The 21998-nt window shown below is 40.7% G+C and overlaps 1 protein-coding gene across 1 annotated transcript in view; it reads right to left on the reverse strand.

The window, feature by feature from the left end:
* Nucleotides 1–409: 409 nt before the first annotated feature.
* The window catches only part of POLR1A (RNA polymerase I subunit A), a 29049-nt gene continuing 7460 nt past the window's right edge, over nucleotides 410–21998 (reverse strand). The window contains exons 12-34 of the mRNA XM_053975048.1: nucleotides 21087–21314; nucleotides 19859–20113; nucleotides 19323–19514; nucleotides 18734–18877; nucleotides 18103–18286; nucleotides 16724–16806; nucleotides 16453–16611; nucleotides 16024–16122; nucleotides 15001–15153; nucleotides 14726–14808; nucleotides 13807–13972; nucleotides 13091–13312; nucleotides 11794–12008; nucleotides 11005–11172; nucleotides 10199–10334; nucleotides 9299–9456; nucleotides 8697–8811; nucleotides 7959–8075; nucleotides 6917–7198; nucleotides 6137–6337; nucleotides 5325–5442; nucleotides 3896–4060; nucleotides 410–1386 (exon numbers count right to left, since the gene is read on the reverse strand). Of these exons, the coding sequence (XP_053831023.1) occupies nucleotides 1286–1386; nucleotides 3896–4060; nucleotides 5325–5442; nucleotides 6137–6337; nucleotides 6917–7198; nucleotides 7959–8075; nucleotides 8697–8811; nucleotides 9299–9456; nucleotides 10199–10334; nucleotides 11005–11172; nucleotides 11794–12008; nucleotides 13091–13312; nucleotides 13807–13972; nucleotides 14726–14808; nucleotides 15001–15153; nucleotides 16024–16122; nucleotides 16453–16611; nucleotides 16724–16806; nucleotides 18103–18286; nucleotides 18734–18877; nucleotides 19323–19514; nucleotides 19859–20113; nucleotides 21087–21314 (3744 nt within the window). The 3' untranslated portion in view covers nucleotides 410–1285. The remainder of the gene's footprint in view (nucleotides 1387–3895; nucleotides 4061–5324; nucleotides 5443–6136; nucleotides 6338–6916; nucleotides 7199–7958; nucleotides 8076–8696; nucleotides 8812–9298; nucleotides 9457–10198; nucleotides 10335–11004; nucleotides 11173–11793; nucleotides 12009–13090; nucleotides 13313–13806; nucleotides 13973–14725; nucleotides 14809–15000; nucleotides 15154–16023; nucleotides 16123–16452; nucleotides 16612–16723; nucleotides 16807–18102; nucleotides 18287–18733; nucleotides 18878–19322; nucleotides 19515–19858; nucleotides 20114–21086; nucleotides 21315–21998) is intronic.

Consider the following 21998-nt stretch of genomic DNA (forward strand, 5'->3'; position numbering starts at 1 on the left):
TGGCAGGACATGTGACACAGCTCTAAGGGGCTGAGGCAGAACAGTCAGTCAAGAGACTCCACAGAGGCTCTTTCACAATCCTAAATCAACATGTCCCACTAGCTGATCTGATTCCCTTCAGTGCAGCCCCAGTGGAAATGGCTTTCCTCTGCTCCCACTGGTGCAAGGGTACCAGTGAGAATAATCAGGCATTGAGATCTGTAAGAAAACTTGCCTAGATGGCAGTGAGCAAACTCCAAAGAGCTTTAGCTACTTGTGTGCAATGCATCCTGATTAAAATAGAATATATAAATGAGTCTGATTTCTGAGGAGTGGCAAACAGCCCTGGGTCACATGATTTTAACAGCCAGCAGAGTTAAAAGTGAACTCCCCCTTGGTAACACAACTGCATAATATGGCATTCAGAATATTTCTTAGCAATTTCTTTTATTAAATATCCTCTTTGATACAGAATATTTAAGCAAAAATAGTTCACAATCTCTGTTTTGGTAATTCTTACAAGAGTCTTTCACATAGTCACTCCTACAGCAGCTCACATTGGCATTAAAGGAATAAATCTTTAGCAAAAATCAAATCTCTCACTGTGTGAGATCTATTTTACCCAAGTTAAAAGAGTATTGGAAAATGCCTAGAGAAACTGTGAAAACTCTGAATTCCACTCTTCAGCTAAAAGAAATTTAAGATCTGTGTCACAGACACATTCTTCTTAATAAATGAAGCAGCAGACTAGTAAAATGCATCCTCTGAAGTTTATACAAGTTCATATCAGTGCAGCAAAAGAGTAGGAAATGCCTCGAGCACAGATGGTCCAATGCAGTGTTGAGGTTCAGAACAGCAGTGCCCAGCTACACCAGTCTGGAATGCTATTTCCAGTACTGGAAATTTGTCATGTTAATGACCACGTGGCATCTGGCACTACCCATCCTGATGGGATTCTGCCCTCACACAAGTCAGACAGCATAAACAGATTCTGCTTTCACTTCTGCCTGCCAGAACAGCTGCACAGCCTGAGACCCAGACCGACTCCTGCATTTTATTCTTTTCTATGTAAACAAATAACCTCATTTTTTACATTGATGAATTGTAAATAAGTGTTTCTTTGGATCAAAAGATAGCTCCTATACTCATTAAATAGATAAGGCTCATTGGGTATCCAGATAAAGAAACCTATTGGCACAGGAAAGGCATCTGGAGACACAGCATGTGCCCTCATTGCATAGCTGTGGAGCACGTGCAGCTCTCGTGATGAACATTTCAATCAGATCCTTAAGTTACCACCAAAATTCTATGTCAGGGGCTGCTTGAGGTCAAACAAGCCAGTCCCTCCTTTGACAACTTTTCCAACCACCAGGCAGGCCGAAGGGGATCGCAGCTCATCGTGGGCACCTGCAATTCAAACAAAATCCTATCAGAAGGTTCCCAAAAGTTTCTCCAAGGTCAGTGCTGGAAAGAAACCATTTTGATTTATGCGCAAGAAGCCATCTGGTTCAGCACCCCCAGGTTCAGAAAGGTTCTGCCACCTGCTGTTCACACTGAATTGGGATTTCTGGGAGTTTAGAGGCCAGAACGCTTTCTAATCCTCCTACAACAACTATTATCTCATCCCCATCTTTGGTTCAAGCAAGTAATTAGGCCACACATTACTAAAATCTCCTGATTCCGCATGGAAAGACAAAACAGTCTGAATTGTAAGAGAACACAGATTTGGCCTTTCAGTGAACACATCCTGGTGACTAAATAGGTCACTAAAAAATACATGTGAGGCAAAATCAGAAAGATTCCCTTGTCATTGCTGCCTTTTTCCTTTGTTAGCATGAATCCCTTTGATGTGTATTTTAAATCCCCCTGGCTAGATATGAAGAGAACTTTTCACTGGAGAGACATTCCATGAATTCCTCTGATTTTGTGGTTACTCACTGTAGCGAAATAGTGTCACAGAAATTTGGAAGCACTCCAGATGACATGTCTGGCTGGGATTGCTTTACTTCCACTGTTTTTGTAAGCATTCAGGCTGTTTTTCATTCATCCTAACTACAGAAAGCTGAAAGTTTATCATTAGAGCAGTAGGAAATTGGAAATAAAATTGTTAAACTTCTCCTAAGTTTGGTTATCTTTCTTCCACTGAGCAAAATGTACTCAACTTTGCATCATGCAGAGGGTGGGGGCAGGAGCATAGACAACACTGTGTATGGCATGTGCTCACTGCTCTGATCTCAGCCACAGCTGGATAATTAAAAAGCTGCTCTTAAATGTGTGTCAGCTGAAGGAAAAAAAAAGCCCTTTGTTAGATCGTTAAACAGGACAGTGGTGCTGCCCTGTTTGCTCATGTGATGTTAACAAAGAGCCATTCTCTGAGCAAACAGCCCAGGGGATCTCTCTGCTGATGCAGTTTGCTCCCTGCACAAGGAGCCCTGCTGAGCAGCCTGGGCTCCAACAGCCCTGCTCACCTCAGCTGTGCCCATCCTCACAAACCTCCTCCTCTCCTTCCTACTGCTCAGGGCTCCAGGGCTCCTTTCCTTCCTACTGCTCAGGGCATCAGCCCCAGGCACCCTCACAGTGTCTCTTGAACTGTACAATCAAGTTATCAGTCACATTATAGCAAATTAGATCCAGGCTGCTGCAATCCCCATTACAACTGATTTCCAGCGTGGTGAAATCATTAACTCCCTCTGCTTGTAATCAGTGCAGTTCCTGCCAAACCACCCTGCCCTTCTGTCAGTGTGCACTGAATGTCTTTATTCTTAATATTATCCATACATTGCATTTCACTTGGCAAAAAACTCCTCTGATTTCATTTCTAAGTCTGTATGTGATACAACAAAAATCCAAAGAGTGAAACTGAGTGAGAAATATCCTTTTCTCTTTAATTTCACCCTGGATTTACACTTTTCCTTCACAATTTTCAGACTAATTAAGTCAATCATAGTCAATGTTATCAATTAAAACTCAATCTTCCTTCCCAGAGAAGGTATAAAACAGCATTAGCAAAAAGGAATTCAGTGATAGAAGTATTTCAGATGTCAGTGCAAGGCAGTTTAAGACAGGAGCTGAAGAGATCATGCTGAGAGCTCTCCCCATTTCTGTTAGCACAGCACAGCAGCATCTGCAAAGCAAGCATCTGACTGGCAAGTGACAGAAACCAAGTTTATTTGCAAAAGAGAGAAGTAATTAGTATCCAAAGGCTGAGATCATAGAAGCTTTCAAATAACAGACTTAAAGCATGAGGTTTTTTTGATAGAAGGCCTTAAATGTAGACAGCTAGTGCTGCTCCAAACGTCCTAAATGATCCACACAGCCATGTGACCTCTACACCTTCCAGAGAGGCAACTAGAGGGCAGAAGGATACTCTTGGGAATCTCAAATGGCAGGAGAAACCTACCATTAAATAAATGAATCTGACTCTTTGCCTGTGTTTGAGGGGAAAAAAGCAAAGATAAAGTGCTAAATCAGAGTTATAGCCAGGTCTGTTCTCAAAATAAAATGCTGAACAGCAAGGCTGGAAAATATATGGAAGTTATAACATGGGCATAAAAACAAAGCAGAGAAGACAATTTTAATACTAGAGACAGAAAAAGGCAGATTTAGTAGTCTGTTATAAAGCTTAGCTATAACAAATCTTAACAAGCTTAAGGTTTGTTGTAAAAATGCCCATCTAATTCCTAAAGAAAGGAGTCACAGACCCCACAGATTACATGTGGGAGCTGGCTTTATTTAAGCTGACAGAATTTTACTAAAAACATCTGGAACACTTTCCTAGGCAAGGGCTTATTTAAAATTTCTGCCTCTAGCATTTTTTCTAATGCAATTATGCATTATTCAAAATACTGGAAAGTTATGACAGAAACCAAGCCTATGTGAAATGCTGCAGCAAGAGATCTCAAACTAAATCATTTACCCATCATTGTTGCATCCTTCAAGAATTTGTAGCTGGTTTCAAATGTCATCTGTTGCAGAGGGGAGGAGTTGGACTGAATTCCAATGCGATTCAGGGGTTTATAAAAGCCTTCAAAGCACATGTAATCTGCCACAAGTGAAAGGTGTCGAGGGTCTACCACAATTCCTTAAAACACAAGAAAGACCAATCATCAGAGCATTCAAGGGCTAAGTCTGTGGGGCTTTTTAAACAAGTCAGGTCTAAAATAAACCCTTTGAATCCAACCAGCTTGGAGAACACCTCTACTAACAGTCTTCTGGCAGTGTGTCTCTGCCTTAACTGCTCCCCTCAAATATCCAAGAGAGGCAGATATCACTCTAATACAAAAAAATATCTCTCCAAACTGAAATGAAAAGAATGGGAAACTGCAATGTCAAGAATGCTGTAAGGCAGCAGAGTTCCTCTACATAGAATCAGCAAATGTCTGCACCATCCTTGTTTCCACAGTAGGGGATCACACATCCATCCATCTAGGAGGGACAGACTTCTTGCCTCTCATCTGGTGGCCTGGATTAGCTGGGCCCCAGAGTCAGAAAGGCTCTGATGTCCTCCGTGCATGATATCAGGCATTCACAGAAAACCCTGTTCAGGCTAAAAAAAAATTGCACTTATTCCTAAATAACACTTGTGGACTCAGTGTAATGGGGTCATTAACAGCTCTGTCAACATTTACTGAGCAGTTCTTGAACAACTTGAAGGTCAGACCATTCTGGGCTGCCAACTGGCAAATCTGTTTGCTATAACTGCTTGCTAAAATTCCCACTGTATTAATCTTCCCTATTTTCAATAGTTTATTTCATAGCAAGACTCCACTCCAGTGAGTGAGTGCCTGTGAAGTCATGCAGCCTCTCCTGGCTGGGCTCTCTGAATCACATATCTCAGAGAAGAACATTCAGATAATGCAGTGCAGCTATTTTAGGAAAGATATAAAAACTCAGGAGCCTAGGTTCCCATCATTAAAAAGGCAAAGTGAGGCAAGATTGATCCTCTTCTCAGGGCCACTGCACAAGTCTAACTTCCTCAGTTAGCTTCCTCAGACATTAATAATTAATTGGTTTGAATTAAGTTGGCTTCCTCAAATTGGCTTCCTCAGACATTAATAATTGATTGGTCTGAAACTTGTAGTTTCCAAAAAATATACCAGAATGGAAGAACTCTGTAAAGGGGGAATAAATTCAACCTCACCTATTTTCTACTGATTAAAAGAAGCCTAATAATTAACTAACAAGGTCTTCATAGAAGACTCTAAAATCATTAAAACAATGAAAACCTGCAACTTAAGAATAGGCACATAAATGAAAATATCATGCAAAACCATAACTGAAAGCATGTGGCTGCATTTTCCTATCTTAATGGTAATAAAAACTACAAAAATGCAAAGAAATCCTACCATATACAGCAAATACATCTTTTATTTCCTTTATAATCACCCTCAGGGCTGATTCAATTCCATAATTCTTAGCCATGGCATGGATATCATTGCAATAAAGTCTGTTCAGGTCCAAAATCTGGAAGCAGAAAAAACAAGAGATACAGGTTTTTTTTTCCTCCATTTTTCATGAGCTTAAGCAGCACCAACAGTTACAGAATAACTAGGCAGCAGCCTAGTTGTCAAACACAGAGAAAAATTATTCTGAGGATTTGTGTTAAGCAGCACTAAATAGATTAATAGGAGCACTGGAGTCAAAATTCACCACAGGAGAAAATTAACTGAAATCACAAAAAGCAAGCTAACAAAATACACCAGCAAAACAAGTTAAAGTCTTCCAAACGACACAATGCAATGCCCAGTGTGTCTCAGACAGCCAGAACTTTTAGCAAAAGAGAAGATGCAGCTTAAAACAATCCTGAATTTGGAGAGCTGTGGGCTAGATGGGATAACAGAACTATTCATCTCCAAGAACTACAATTCATTGAGATGGAAGAACTCCCTCAAGTAACATTTAGAGAGACAAGAGAGAAAAGAATGGTGTGAAATCATCTGTCAATAGGCTCTGGCTGCTGCACAAACACTGATTTGCAAGCTACCCTTGAGAAAAGGCTCCACTGAATACATCTGGGATAAAAAGGAGGAGGAAGACAGTTCAAGAGCTGAAAAGGCTACACATCAGCCCTGAGAAATTGAAATGACACCCATCATCCACCATCTCCCCCAGAACACAAAAGAGCATTGAAGTCTGGGATTAGAAATAGATCACACACATCAGAGTATCTGAAGAGCTCTGCCAGGTTTATCCCTTCTGTCTGCAGAACAGATTCCTTCTCTCCCTCCTTGTTGGTACTTTCGTTCAGCAGGCAGCGTGTGATGCCCTTCACCTCGTGGATCACCGTGCTGCGCGCCAGGGACGCCAGCAGGGAGGAGAGGTCAAAGTACACCTTGGTCAGTGGCAATGCCAAAGAAACCTGATGGGAAAAAACCAGCACAGTGTAAAGAGGCTTGAACACCAGGCTCAATAACCAGCACACTTCTTTTCAGACAAAAAGCTGACAAATGGAACTACCCTTGTGTGTTAAGGAACATAAATGTCTGACTGGAATTAGAGGTGAATAATGGTAACGTGAACTCCCCATCCCAGGATTGTTCATCCACATTTCTTTTGAGATCTCTGAACTTACAGGGACAGCTTGGGATGGCTTTTGGTTTTTTGGGTTTTTTTTATGGAGTGGGACAGGTACATGCTTGTTGAGGTTTTTATTTGTTCTTTAAGATGTTTCCATTTTGTTTAACAGTTCAGCCATTGCTTTTATTCATCAAGGGCTACACAGCTGACCATCATATACTAGAAGATTAAAACACAATAAACCTGTCAAAAATTGTTTTTAGAAAAAGTTACATGAGAAATTATTAAAAATTACATCAAAAATACATTTGTAGTGCCACTTTCTGCTGAGACAGAACAGCAGCACTGCACTGAAAAGAACCATTTGTTATGGGAGCTACATGCAACCACTGTGCAACCACCCAGAGATGTTCCACCTTACCTCACACCAAAGCTCATTTTCCGTGTCAAAGGTGTAATCCTGTATGGACGGGTGGCTCTCCACAACAGCGCTCACTCGCACTTCTGCTGACTGAATCAATCGATCTTTCCTTTTTTTAGTCTGAGACACAAAGGAAAGATGCTGAGACTCTTCACCCTCTGCTGTGTTCTGATCTTCTTCAGCACCAGGAGTCCCTTCTTCTTTTTCAGATTCAGCCTCTTCATCTTCTGGATTCTCATTAATGTTTTCTTCCCCATTCTCTTCTTCGCTCTCATAATCAACCTGCAAAGAAATAACATTGTATTTATCAGAGCCAGAACCTGTACAGAGACACAGCACATCGTGAACAGTTTAATTCTGGAATGCTCTTCACTGCTGAGTTGCAAGGATCTTGCCCCTATGGCACAAAGAAAATGCAATTTTGTTGTAAAGAAAATTATACAACAGATTCAGTTTAGTCTTTATTTCTTCATAATCTTACCATTATTTCTCAGCACAGTCCAGGATGCTACAGGATGTTGACACTGTAGCAGAATTTAGTTTGCTCTCCCTGAGAAAGTCCAATTTCTTCCCATAATCCAACTCTGATGATGGGATTCCCTCAGGATTTTCAATCACCCCACCCTCTTGCTGAAATTACAGCACTCCATCTTTTAAGAGCTAATTATGAAGTACCAAACACAGAGAAACATGCAGGGAGACTATTTTTAAGGACCATAGTAAAGTTTTAAAAACAATTAATAGCATGAAATAATTAATAGCATGAAGACAATTAATAGCATAAAATTAGCAAAAGGTAAATTTAAGGTGAACTTCAGCACAGCCTGATTTCCAGACACATCCACCCAAATGCCTGAAGAACAAGGCTTCAGAAAAGAGCCAAATGAAAACTCTTCAGCCCAAAGCTGAACTTTCCTGTCTCCTCTCAAGGGGGGTTTGGTTTTTTTCAGCATTTTGTTTCAGTGGAAGTTTTCCTTCCCAAGTCAAACCTAGAAGAAATAGGGAACTAAAGAGCTGTGCTGAGCACCTATAAAGTCATTACCTCTTCTTCCTGGTTCTTCCTCCGTTTTATTTCTGTAGCATCACCATCCCCTTCATCAGCTTCTGCATCAACAATGTTCTCTTCTTCCTCTGCTACAGCTTCCAGACTATTCAGTGTCTAAAAATCCATGACAGATAGATCATCAGGCTGACTGCTAGTCAGTACCAATAGCATCAAAAGGCTTCAGCCAAACATCTGGAATTTCACAATGCCTTGTTCAGTGTTCTACCTTTACAGACAAATTAATTTCTGTATGTCCACTACAATAAAGAAATGAACTCACACTCCTGATAACTTCAACATTTAACAAGATTAATGTCTACAAGATGGATAAGCTGTCACTCTGCTTTGACAGTCCTTGATGGGAGAGGAGTGGCAGAAGGAACATCCAAAAGCATTTCAATGAACAAAGGACCTTCCCCAAAGTTTTGACAACCACTGCTCCCACAGGTCCCTGATCTGGGAGCAAGAAGAGTGATATGCTTTTGTCCCAAAGAACCTAAAATGAACAGGCATTTTCAGAGTACAGTCTTAAGCAAATCAGGATTTAATACACAAAAACTCCAATTTTCTTGTTAATTTTATGAGAATGCTAAGACAGTTTATGCATGAAGTATTTCAGTAGCAATTTAGTATTCACACATTTTGTGTGCACTGAAACATGCTACACTTTTCCAGTTCTGGTTCTCAACAATAGTGAAAGAAGTGAGGTGTTTTTCAGGTGATGTTTTTTCATACCTTGTCTTGGTCATCATCTAAATCCTTCCGAGTTGTCTTCCGAGTGCTGACTTCATTAAAAGATGCCATCTTTGTAGTCTTCCTTTTAATTGCTTCCAGAAGAACTTTAAAGAACCTGACAGAAGAAGCAACTCAGAATGTAAAAGCTCAGCAGTGCCACAGAAAATCTGAAATTGTCAAAAAATTTGTTTATTTTGGTTAACAAGCCAGTCAATTCATAACAGGACATTATTCCCTGCTGGATGCAAAAGTACTTCTAGGATAATGCAAATAATTTTTCTCAGCCCTTTCTCATTCATTTAGGAATCAAAAGGTTGGAATGAACTCTGTTACTACCACAGATGTAGCTGTGCATCCAAAGCATAAAATTATACACTCATCTGGATATAAAATCTGCACATCAAATTGACCTTCAGAAGAGATGGTTCATTACTGGACTTGAATAATAAAATTGTCAATTTTATTCAAGACATAAAAGAAACTGTGTAAATTTTTTCTGCAACTGTTGCTTTAAAAGCCACACCAGCTGTAATCAACCACATGCAAAGCCCTCAAAAAGGCAAAAGAAGAGCAAATATTAAAGTATCTAAAAGCAAACTCACCTTGTTTCCATGAAATGCAAGATCTGCCTGGGCTTCACACACTTCTCCTCTTGGTAATATTTATAGGGCAAGAAATGGAATTTGATTTTGTAGAGGCGATGCTTGTTCAGCTTGTGCTTCACATGCAGGGATTCCTCAATGTCCACTTTCTGCAAGACCTACAGAACATTCCCAAGTAGGAATGTTACTCCTTTAATGAAGACATTTTATTTGTTTCCTGCAGTTCTGGTTTTCACAGGAAACCAGAATTACACAAGGCTAAGTGGCAAACTTTTCTGGAGGCTTTGCTTCTGGGCAAAAGGACTGTACCCTACTGTGCCTCTTGACTTAAGTCTTCCCAACAATTAACTCAGACAATACTGGAAGAACAGCCTCACCCCCCACCCAACTCCTTCACAAGAGATTACCATTCTCAGGTAATTCAGATTACCATTCTACAGCTTCATTTTACTGACCATGCTCACAGAGCAGGACAGTATTCCAGCACACAGCTAAGTCTTAACCTGATTCTTACTGCTTTCCACTCACAAGAGTGGAAAAAATAGGAGGAGGGCATGTAGGAGAGCACAAGGGTGCACAGCCAGGAAGAGAGGGAACACAGAACATATCCCAGTGTATTGAATCTCCAGAGATACATGTTCTGCTTCTATTGAGCACAGTCATCAGTGTGAGATTAGGAAGGGGTGGGGGACAGGTAGAAAGGTATCTATCTGAGCTCTATGTCAATCACAGCCAGATTAGCTTGTCTCAAAGACAAAAGAGAATCTCTCCAGTTCTACAGACAGAGGAAAACGTGCTTGAGAAAAAGCCAAAGACTATGGCATAGCAAACTCCTGATGAGTTCAAAGAGGAAAGTTTGTTTTGCTGACTCTCAAAGGATGCACTGAAAAGGAGGCTCACCTCAGCCAAGCACACTCTTGTGAGCAGTTTCTTAAGCTGTTTCACCTTTTTGAGAGCTTTCTTGGTATTGAGCACAGGAACACTCATCATCGGGGTTTTAATGTTTGAGCTGGCCACCATCAGTATTTCCCGCAACCTTTAAACAAAGAACAATCATTCCAATTAAGCCATAAAAGCACTATGCACATCAAGTCATTATCTAAGTTATTTCATCAGGCAGAATGCAGCAGCTGGCAGCTCCACCAAAGCCATGTGCACCCAGAGCTGTGGCTACACAGCACTGCTCCTTTTCTCTGTTCTGATTCCCCACCAGGCACAGCACAACAGCAGCCCCACTGCCTCAACTGGATTATTGCCCCAGTTAAGAGAAAAGAATAGATGATAATAAATTGTTCCAAGAACAGAAGGACTAAGGAGGTCTGTTTCCTACAGATGCATGATGGATGCTTCCTTGTATGTTCTTCCCCTCCTCTGCTTCTCTGAAGCAACACAATGCCCTCCCACCTAAGGCATCCCACACTCCCACATGAGGCCAGGTCAGGACCCACATTACTCCAAATAAACTGATGATTTGCTGTATATCAGATTAGAGTAAGGGGCCTTCACAGATATTTAGCATCTGGAAAAAGAACCAAAATAACTGGAAAATTGTAAAACCTTAAAGTATTCTGAGCAGGCAAAATCTACAAGGCCACAGAAGGACTGTTCACCCTCAGTATTCACATATATACCTGCTAGTGTACCTAGCACAGTTATATACCTAAGTGCCTTAAATAAAGGGCCCATTGAGGACACAGCCTTCTCACCTTGGAATACCCAATGTGACATTCATTTCACCTCTGCCAGCAAAGTGAAAGGTGTTCAGAGTCATCTGTGTTGAAGGTTCCCCAATACTCTGAGCAGCAAGAAGCCCCACAGCTTCTCCTGGGTCACAAAGAGAGCGCTGCCACTTTAAATACAACAGATCCTTTAATCTGGAGACAGGAAATGAGAGGTTTAGCTCAACATACAAAATAAAAAACTCAGAAAAGAATGAATCATTGCTCAGTTCAATGAAGTTACATCTTTGAGAGAATTTCTCCTGGTAGCTTACAGATAAATACACTCCAGAAACTGTAAAATTGTCTATCCCCATCTGATCTGACAAACACAGCCCATTAACACAGAACTGAGGCCTTGGCCAAACTGTATTTTAGTTCTGCTGCCAATTCCCAGAATGTCAAAAGAGACTCCATTTACTCCCACTTGCACTTCCTAACAGCCTTGCTAACTCCAAGGTGCATCAAGATCACTACAGAAGTTATTATTTTATATGCATGGGGACAGCAATACATTGCTGTTGTTCCAGAGAGGCTTTGCTAGAGCCCTCAGCAGCACAGAAAATTCAGGTTTGGAAGGAACAGATAACCAGAACCTCTCCATTGCACACTAAGCACATTTGGTTTTCAAGAACCATTTTGAAACCCACTGCTTAGATTCACAAAGGCCACATCAGAAATAAGGCTTGGTAAAGACTTTTCAGTTTTAGCAAACTTGCTCCAAAAAGGTATTTTGGGTTTTGGCTCACTGAAAAGAAGACACTCAGAGGTTTTTACCTATCAGAAGAAAGTGCTGGGTGCATGTAACTCCGGCTGTTCTCAGATTCCCATTTATTGATATAGCCTTCAACTCCATTTTCAAATGTTTCTGAAACAGATGCAAAATAAGTATCTGGACGCCAAACCCCAAGGCTTGGGTCAGGACACTTATTTGTCTTCTTCAGATACTTCTTTTGTTTCTTCTCATCAAGCTCATACCACATCTTCAACAACTGAAAATAAGAGGGGGTTTTTAAGCTGGCTGGTTTTTCCACAGTAAGACCACAAGCCATCAAGCAGCAGTGAAGGAGGAAAGGATAACCTGTGCAGAATGTAAGGGTGTGCACAACACAGCAAACAGCCCAGCTACAAATACGGTGTTCTCCTTTTTCTGATACTTAACACTTTTGAAGACAAATGATTTCAAGATTCTTTACATGCCTAAATATACCCCAACTTATGTAACTACTCCACAGTAACTACTACAGAAAGCAGTGAAATATGGCCTCAAAGAATGATTTTAACTGGGAGTGACCACCCTCATACACTTAAACCTTTGCTTGTAGCTGACTCTCACCTCATCTGTCCAAAGCTGGCATGAAAAAGGAGCTTATTATCAAAAAGTGTCAAGAGCAACACAAATTCAGCACAGCTCAATAAATGAACCTCTGATTAGGAAAAACAGCTTTTGCAGACAAGCTCACAGAGTCATCTCTCAGCACCTTCAACCCAGAGTTTCATGCTAACTGCCCAAGTTCCACCAGGATAAATTTCTTGTGACAGCAAGGCTGTGAAGCAGGACCTGTCTGCATTTTGTGTCCATACACCATCTTCATTAGAAGCCATGTCATAGAGACCAGTGGCGTGATGGACAAGAGGCTTAAGCAAGATATTTTTTGGAAAAACTAGGCAGGGCTGGCTCAGCTCTGATATTCAAACAGGCTCTCATCCAGCTAGCAGACAGCTGTCCATGCAAGAGAGATTTACTTTGTATATATGAAAAAAAAAACAAAACAACACAAATAACCCACCAATAAATGGAAACAGCCCCACCAAACCATACAAAACCATGACCGAACAACACATTTCTAACACCACATTTAGCTCAATTTTTAGCCCCTTCCCTTGTACTAGGGCCCATAGACTTTAACAAATCTCAGCTTATCACCCACATAGTTGACATGATTCCTTTAAATGGCAACTTGTTTAGTTAGACTGTGAAACACTTTGGGATTCACAGAGCAATTAAACAAAAGAAACTGAATTCTGTAACTTCTTTTGAAGGGTTTGGTTAGTTCAACTGCTTCTGTGTTACCTGTAAAGTAGCAGGATCTCTTCCATTCTTTATTTCACCTCCTGGAAGCTGTGCTTTCAAACTTGCCAGTTTCTTTTGGGAAAACAACAGAAAGCCTCCTTCTCTTTGCACAGAGTTTTGGTGTCTGGCTCGCCATTTTTTGATGGCTTTGAACTGCTGGTTAGCTTGGTGAGACTCCATCCTTGCTAAAGCTTCATCCAGATGGTTTGTCTTCTGGATTACCTGTAAGAAAGTAGTTTGTGTGATTATTCTTCTCTCTATCCTCACTGTACCAGAAAAAGCAAAGCAAACTGAGAAGGTCATCTGCTGTCATTGCTGTAAAGCAATTTTCAAATTTGGTTTTCAACCCAACTGAGACAAAATCCTTATAACTTTATGTTATTATCACCACTCTATAATAAGCAGTGGTGATACTGGTAAAAGCTAATCAAACTTGACAGACTGAAAAGTGAAGTCATCTTTGTTGAATTCAAGTGCAGGGTTAGAACAGACAGTGCTTGGTGCTCTGCTGAAATTGAGACTGCTTAAATCATGCTGCAGACTTCAGATTGCTTCCATATTTTGAATACAATGGCAAATAAAATTGTACATTAGTCTGAAAGTAACTGAGACAAACAAGTGTTGCCACTGGATCCTTGACAGATATGCCAGATGTTAACCATGTGTTTCAGTCTCCCCTTCACCCCTCATAAATACTTAAGATTTAGGTGTTCTACCTCATAGTTTTCTGCAATGAAAGGAAACTGCTCAGGTTGTAAGAACTGAGTTTTAGGGATATCAAGCCCATCTTCTCCATACAGAAACTGCACCACGCTGCCATCACTGTCTCGTACAGTCAGGTCATACTGAACTACCAGTCCTTCCAAATGTTTTATGATACACCTATTCCAGAGGGAAAAAAATGGAAAAAAAAAAAAAAAAAGAGAAGTAAAATGTTGTTAAGAGGCTACAAACCAACAAGAATGATACAACTCTAACACAAAAACCACTGTTTTCATCAACATCTTCAGTGTACTTAAGGGCTGATCAGGAATTCTGGAAGCCAAAATCCTATAGACACAACACTCACGTGAAATGCTTAATTTGTAAAGCTTTCAGCATGCTGCTTCCCCCAGTTTCCTTGGACTCATCTGACTTAAAATTAAACAGTACATTACTCTCCATTTCTGCTGTCAAGCTTTAACAGTTTTCTGACAGAAAGGGGCATCCCTCCTTTAGAACTCACTACCCTCTGACACAATTAAAAGTTCCATTTTCTTCCATATATACTGGAGGTGTTGCTTGACTAAAGACAAGAGCCACTCAACGTGGCCAAGAAAAACTAGAGCTGCCTGAATTTGTACACCTATCTATATTTATACCAGAAAAAGAGACTTCTGCAGAAAGAGAAGCTGTTGCTGTTAGGTGCCAGAGGTGAGTTTGAAATTGTAATGTTCCAGTTGATCTAGATCTCTAGAAAATTGTACTTACAACAAACAGCATTCAGACTATTTTGTAAAAATCAAATACAGTGAAGTTAATCTAAACAATACAGGGACTTACAGTCAACAGAACTTTCTCAGAAAAAAAAGAGAGAAATCAAACAACCAACAAAAGGACCTTTTAAAGACTCCAATTCTAAACCAGGCCTCTTACCGTTGCAGGTACCCAGAACGGCTGGTTTTGACAGCTGTATCCACAAGGCCTTCCCTGCCAGCCATGCAGTGAAAGAAGAATTCCTAAACACAAGCACAACACCATCAGCATTCTGCTAATAAGTGCACCAACACTGGCAATTTATGTTCTTCCTCAAAAGTTCCATATGAAACCAAGGTGAACAAAGTCCATTCATCTATAATTGCAGATACTCTCTATTAAAATGCCAAGACTTAAATAAATGTCAGTATCAACACAAGCAGTCTTAAACTTACAGAAGGTCTGATTCCAGTGAGAAATCTGCCAGTCACAAATCCTCCTGAGCTAGGGGAAAAATCATAAGGCTGGAAACATGGCAGTGATTTGCCAGATGCCATCAGTGGGGGTCTTCGGCCTTCCAGCTCAATCTGGCCCAGCAAACAAGAAATCTAAATGTGGGCAGGAAAAAAGGAAACATCACTTTTCCATCCAACTTTCTGTTCACATAAGCTTAGCGATTTTTCTTGAAAAATACAGTAAAAAAATGTCAAATGTTCAGTAAATGCTCTGTAGCTCAATGTGGACTTGTTCATGAAATGTTCCAGGGGCAGAAAAGGCATGGAGAGCTTACCTGGCTTTATGAAGTTATTCCAGTACCCTGACTCATCCTCAACATTACCTCAATACCTCATTTGTGTACTTATTTGAACACAGAAATGTGAAACTAAAAATACTGTAGATATTTTTTAGGTCCCTACATTACCCTCAGCACCTCTCAGCACTGTACTAAAAACAGAACAAAAACCTCAACCCAGAATGCTCTCTCTTTAGCTGTGGTCATTCTCTCCATTTTAGATGGCATTTTTATAGAATGTCTCTCGCTTGGTGTCTGTGTTGCAAATGATAAAATGAAAATGTATCCTTCCACTCCTACCAAAACCAAAGATTGTGTTATTCCTATTCAGAAGTTGAAGAAGGAGAGGGTCAGTATCCAACAGAGGCCAGAGGCCTGTATTTCTCCTACAGCAGATTTGTTTGTATAAACTGCAGCATTCCTTCTCAAAAGCAGTTCTGCTATTTCAATAAACCCTCGTGTACTGAGGAGCAATTCAAAAATAGGTTATAATAAACACTGACTCTCTTCCATCACCCACAGAGGTCTTTATTACATTCTTCTAACGTTTTTCCATGCCAAAGTCCAGAATGAAAACCTTGCTCTGGGATCAGATATCCCCACAAGAGCTTCCCAACAGCTTGTATTCTAGGACACATCACTTCAGCACACGTAGCTGCTAAGCATATTCTGGTTATTGCATTACCTGCATTGTGTTTACAGTGGATCCTTTGGCTCCTGACTGTACCATCAACTGCAAATTGTTCTCTGGAAAGCTCCTGTGGAGACCAAGGGGCATGCAAACCTACAGAGTTGTGGGGGAGTGAAGGGAACAAAACCAAACATTATTAATAAAATAATAAACCAAAGAAATTCCTGTGGAAGGCTTTAACAAAGTGAAACAATGAGTAATCACAAACATTCCTATTTATAATTTCAAAAGCTTCTTGAATATTAAGCCATCTTCTCCCTCAGGGAGGACAAGGCTGAGGAGGAGAGGCAGCATGTGGAGCCCCAAGCTGAGGACAGAGGGAAAGCTTCAGCCTCCAGAAGAGTCAGGCACTGCTCATCCACATTAATTAACTTACTGAGAAAGTTGAACAAGATTAGTATGCACAGATGTCTCAATGCCAACCTTGTTGACTTCGTTGTTGTAATTGTTTACTTCCTCCTTGAATTTCATATCAACCATGTTAAAATCCCTCTGGTCTTTGCAGAGATGAGCATCCTGCCACTTCCCTTGGACCTCCTCACATGATGCTGTTTCTGGCAAATTAAGAGCAGCTCTAACAACCTGAAAGTAAAATATAGGAATTTTTTGGTGTTAAGCAGGCATGATTGAACAAGGCAGTGTTTCAAAAATTTTGCATTATGGAAGAAAAAATAAATCTGCAAAACAGACTTACTTCAATACCACTCTGCCTTGACCTTTCAATGATTTTTTTTCTTTTGTGGTCTGCTTCACGTTTAACCAAAATATCTTCAATCCCTGTTAAAGAGGAGAGACAGAAGACAATGGTCTAAACTGAAAAAAAAAACATCAAGGAAGGAACCACATTTGATGTCAGGGATTTTGAGTGAAGAGCTCGGAAAGAAAGTCACAACTAAAGTGATAATGATGGTTAGACTCAGGGCCTGCAGTTTGACAAGAAGAAAAAAATCTGAAAAACTTCTGGATAGAGAAGTTGTAAGCCATAAAAAAACCCCCCATCAACTAAGCAGTAAGAGTGCAAAATCAACTCCCTAATTTGAGGGTCTTAACTTCAACAGTCTCTAAAAACTCTTAGTTGATGCACTTGCACAAACTAATGCTTTAGGGACCAGCCACATCAAACTGCTTTTTTCCTTCCATCCACATCAAACTTCCTATTAGTTGAACCTTTCACAATGTGGCATTTCTTAGCTTTTTTAAAAAAAAGATAAATTAAAAATACAGATCATGGAGATTACAGGATCAGGGAACAGATTAAACACTGGAACCTGAACTCCTGGGAGCTGTTTGTGAGGAGTCCTGCCACAGACACTAGAGTGGTCACTAAAATGGCTGTGTCAAAACACCAAATCCCAAACTCCTGCTCCAGTCTCACTTCTCTTCTGATGTTTTAACTGCCTAGTGGTCCCAGGGTTGTTTTCTTTTCCTATCTAGCTTTTGCACCCTGGCTTTCAGGATTCCTGTGAGTTAATCAGTCACCTTCCTCACTCCAAAAGATTCCCTCCCTTTTCCCTGGCTCACAGCAGTCTGTTCGTCCCTTGCTACTGCTGACAGTTGACTGTGTCTCCATAACTCTTGTATGAGTTTGAAAACCTGTAATAAATGCTTTTCAAACTCATTTACCAAAAGTTTTAAAATGTGTAAATGTGTAAAATGTGATGTGCAAGGCTTGATCACCAAGCCCTTAAAGTTCTTTCATCTTTTTTTGTCAGCTGTTCTGCTATCTATGCAATCATTACTTTTCAGAGAAGCAAAACACAAGGTTTTGATCTAAACAAAATTTCAACACAGGACATATTATCTGCATACACATTGGCTAGGCAGGACAGAAAAGAGAAATTGTTGGACATACTCAAGACTATACCTTCTCTTTATGCTTAGAAGGCCAGCTCTGCACCAACAAAAAAAAAAAAAAAAAAAAAAAAAAAAAAGCCAAGATCAAGAAAAGGCTGGCAGGTAGCTATCCCACTCAAGGGCAGTCCTGCAGAATTTCATTAACAGAATTAGCATGTATTATGCCCAACCATGTCTGGTTTAGACCTCAGGAGGTGCTGCAGTGCTGCAGGTACCTACCCATGGTGAATCCCCTGTACAGCTGCAGGTAAGCAGTGAAGAGGCGCCCCAGACACGTCAGCACTTTCCCACTGGTTTCACCCCCATAGATCTCGTAGCAGCAGTGGACCAGCCCATAGGCAGAGCTGCCAAAGTGAGCTTTGTCCAAGACTCCACACAGTAGTTCCCCATCTCTGATAATAACCTGAAAAATAAAAGACAGCTTTGAATCAGGAAAACAGAAATTTTAATTGTACTAGGACCTCTACAGGTTTTTCTGTGTAATCTATGTGGAAATTGGTGTAAGTTTAAAAAGCTTCCATCCTGGTGAATGGTTAAATGTGGTCAGATTTATCTATACTTTCAGAATTTGTAGCAGAAATGAAACTTCTAACACCACCTACATTTTTCCACCTATAAAGTCTGACAATGAAGACATATGGTCTAACAAAACCAGATGGAATCTGCCTAAGTCAGGGCCACTGAGAATTTTTCCTGACTCCCAGGCCTATCCTTCAATCACCCACTTCTGGCAGTAACTGTTGCCAAATGCCTGCTTCTACCTTTGTCATCTGCCTTGTTCCCTTCCCATTCTTTTACTGTACACACAATTTTAATACAACCCAGCCCAGCCCCCAGAGTTGTTACATACCTGAGATTCACACATTGAATCAAGATTCAGACATCCTTTTGCAGGTCCCTTTACCCAGGCTCTCCCACCAATTTTTGCTTTCCCAGTCAAATTCAGTGGAGCATGGTTGTCTGGAATGATGTTTATTAACAATGTGGAAACAACCTATAAAGAAGCAGGATGAGGGGCATGAATTTTTTTTTTGGTATAATCGCTTATCAACATAAAAAAATCTGGCATGAATGAGAAAAGCAACATCCTGCACGTATTCTTTCCACTGACAGCAAAGTTTTGAAAGCCTGGAAATCTCACAAGGCAGGAATATTCACCTGCTAGTCTACCCTCTGAAGGATCAGTGATCTGAGACATGTAATTATTCAGAAATATAAAACAGCAAAGATTTTTCCAATACTTAGATATATTAAAATTAAAAAAAAAAAAAAAAAAAAAGCTGTCTGTTGGGTTTTACAGCTCAGAAACACACACCAAAACCTACATGGTGTTAATGGGCTCTGGCCTTCCAAACACCCTTAGCAGCACTGGTTTATTATTAGCATTCTGCTTACTTTAAAACCACCAGCATTCTCTAACCCAGTAAATGATAAACTACCTGCTTTCCTGTCCATAACCGCTGTGGCTTCATAATGGCTGGAGGAAAGACTTTAATTCTTCCTTTTTTGTCTGTGAGCCCTCGGTACACAAGCTCCATGTACTGCTCTCTGGTGAAAAAGCAGCCCCGGATTGTCATGCTGACCCCAGAAATCATGTGATCCTGGATCAAGCCAGGAAGTGGCTTCCCATCCTAAAGAGGTAACAAGAAAAAGGTGGTGGTGGGGTTAATAAGTCGTGTGCCTCCAGCTCCCAAAATTATTTCCCCTGCATAAAAGCATTTAAGTAATTTGTAAAGAACTCATTACAGCACAAGTCTCTACTGAATCTCTTCTGGACACAGAGACTCAAAGGAACAAGATTGTTTGGATGCGCTGGGCCTTCTTTAGAGGAACAGAACCACAAGTGGAGCAAGAACACAGAAATAAACCTCAGAGGTAAGTAAAAACACATCTAAAAATGATCTCATTTATCATTAGACAAAATAAAGGAAAGCAATTGCCTCTAGAAATAAATCTATCTGGCAGCTTTACTTGCCTTTGGCACCAGGTACTGTTTATCAGTGATGGCTAAGGTGTAGGCCTCTGCTCTGCCCAGCTCGCTCTGTGGGAAATGGGCATTCATTTCATCCCCATCGAAGTCAGCGTTGTAAGCCTTGCAGTTGGCGTAGTGGAGCCTCAGCACCTTCTCCCCGGGCAGGATGCGGGCGCGGTGAGCTTGGATGGAAGGTCTGTGGAGCGTGGGCTGGCGGTTCAGCAACAGCACATCCCCGTTCTTAATGTGCCGACACACCTGCCAAGAGATTGGGGTGCTGCCTACAAGGCATGGCTGTGCCTCAGAAAGGACTAACTGGTCTTTAAATACATGCACATCCACAACATCTTCTTTCTGGTATTCATGCTCTGTGCAAAACTCAGAGAATCAAGACTGTTTGGCCCTGAACGCCCTCTGCTCTCCACCAAACAACCATTCCCCATTATTTCCCCCAAACCACAGTGATCAAATCAATCAGCTCTTCATCCAAAGCCCACTGGGCTGAACTGATACTTCCCACAATATACCCAGCCCTGGACACCCTAGAGTAAGGTAGTAATATGACCCAGTAACTGAAGCAGAGGCCAGGAATCTCTTAATTTCAGCTCTGAGTACAACACAATATATCCTTATCTAGAACAGAGTCTCTCAGAACAGTCTCATTTTAATTTTTCTGTTAGTAACATCCAAATATCCACTTAAGTGATTATCAACAAGAGTATGGTAAGTTGTTTGTACAGTCTAAATACTGTTATGTTTAACTCTGTGATAGGTTCTGAAAGAACTGACATCACAGAAATACTCAGACTTAAATTTCAAATCTCTGCTAAGCCTTTATGAGAGATAAGGTAATACGTAACAATGTGAAAACACTATTAAACACCAAAACTTTTGCCCTAGTAGCTAAATAGTGCTTTTTCAACTCTTGCAAGGGACAGAGGTACAGTTAAGAAGTTTCAAAGGTTGATTAAACTGCAGCACAGAGTAGAAATAACTGACATAGAATCAATTAGGTTGGAAAAGACCTCTAAGATCATGGAGCCCAACTGCTAAGCCAGCACTGCCAAGGCCACCACTAAGAATACTCTGCATCTTGGCACGACGAATGCCATACACTGCACATTAGAAGAAAGTAAAGGAAGGAAAAATGGGGTTTAAAATTCGAAAAAGTACCATGTTTTTGTTCCTACCCCCTCAACCAGAGATGGAGGAGGGCTCTGCCCATACTCACAATCTTCAGCCCTGTCTGGGGTGCCCCTGAGGAGGGGGTGAGGAGCTGCTTGGCGATGGCCTCGCGCTGGGTCAGGCTGGTGGCGCTCAGCACCGTGCGAGACCCGTCCTCGTTAATGACCATGGAGGCCCCAGGGTGCACCTTGGGGCCGTTGATGACAGCCTGCCTCAGCTCTTTGACATTCCAGGGAGTGACTGGCTGAGGATAAGTCAGTTTGGTGGCAAATACCTAGACAGGAAGGAATAGAGGAGAGAAGTAACATGTTGTTCAATTTTGGCTCGAAACTCTAAAGGTCACTGATAAAACAGCATCAAAAATTAAGAAGTATAATGCAAGCATAAATTACTTTAAGCTTTTGAATGCATCTCCTCTTCACACTACTCTAATGCCAAATAAATACATTTCTGCTTTAAAATCCTCTACCATAAGGACAGAAACAATGTCCCTTTTGCAATTTTCTACTGCAGTATAAAACTCAATTAGCAATTAAAGAAAGCAATTATGGATTCAGATTCTGCAAATAAGCCAACATATACAGAGAAAAAGCACATTATCAGCAGGTTCACTATTTTCTGAAAAGATGAGATAATGAAAAACTCCAATTCTGGCTTGGTGTCATCTCTATGTAGCTAAAAATCCTTAAGGATGGATGAAGTTGGTGACATTATCACAGCCTTCTCTTAAGATTTAATACCTCAAAAATACTTCGTCCAAAGACCATAGGAGGAACAGGATCTACTTGTGAAGTTTGCACCAATTCCTAATCCCAGAAAGCAACTACAGCTTTTTCTTTTTTTTTTTTTTTAACCTCTCTTTCTCAGATGTGGTGTTCTCATTTTGTAACAGAAGAATTTCCTGCTCTTCAGTGCTTTCTCCTTATCAACACTGGGCAGGAAATAGTTCAGATGAGTC

This window comes from Vidua macroura, chromosome 4 (assembly GCF_024509145.1).
Source record: "Vidua macroura isolate BioBank_ID:100142 chromosome 4, ASM2450914v1, whole genome shotgun sequence".
Taxonomy (NCBI): Eukaryota; Metazoa; Chordata; class Aves; order Passeriformes; family Viduidae; genus Vidua; species Vidua macroura.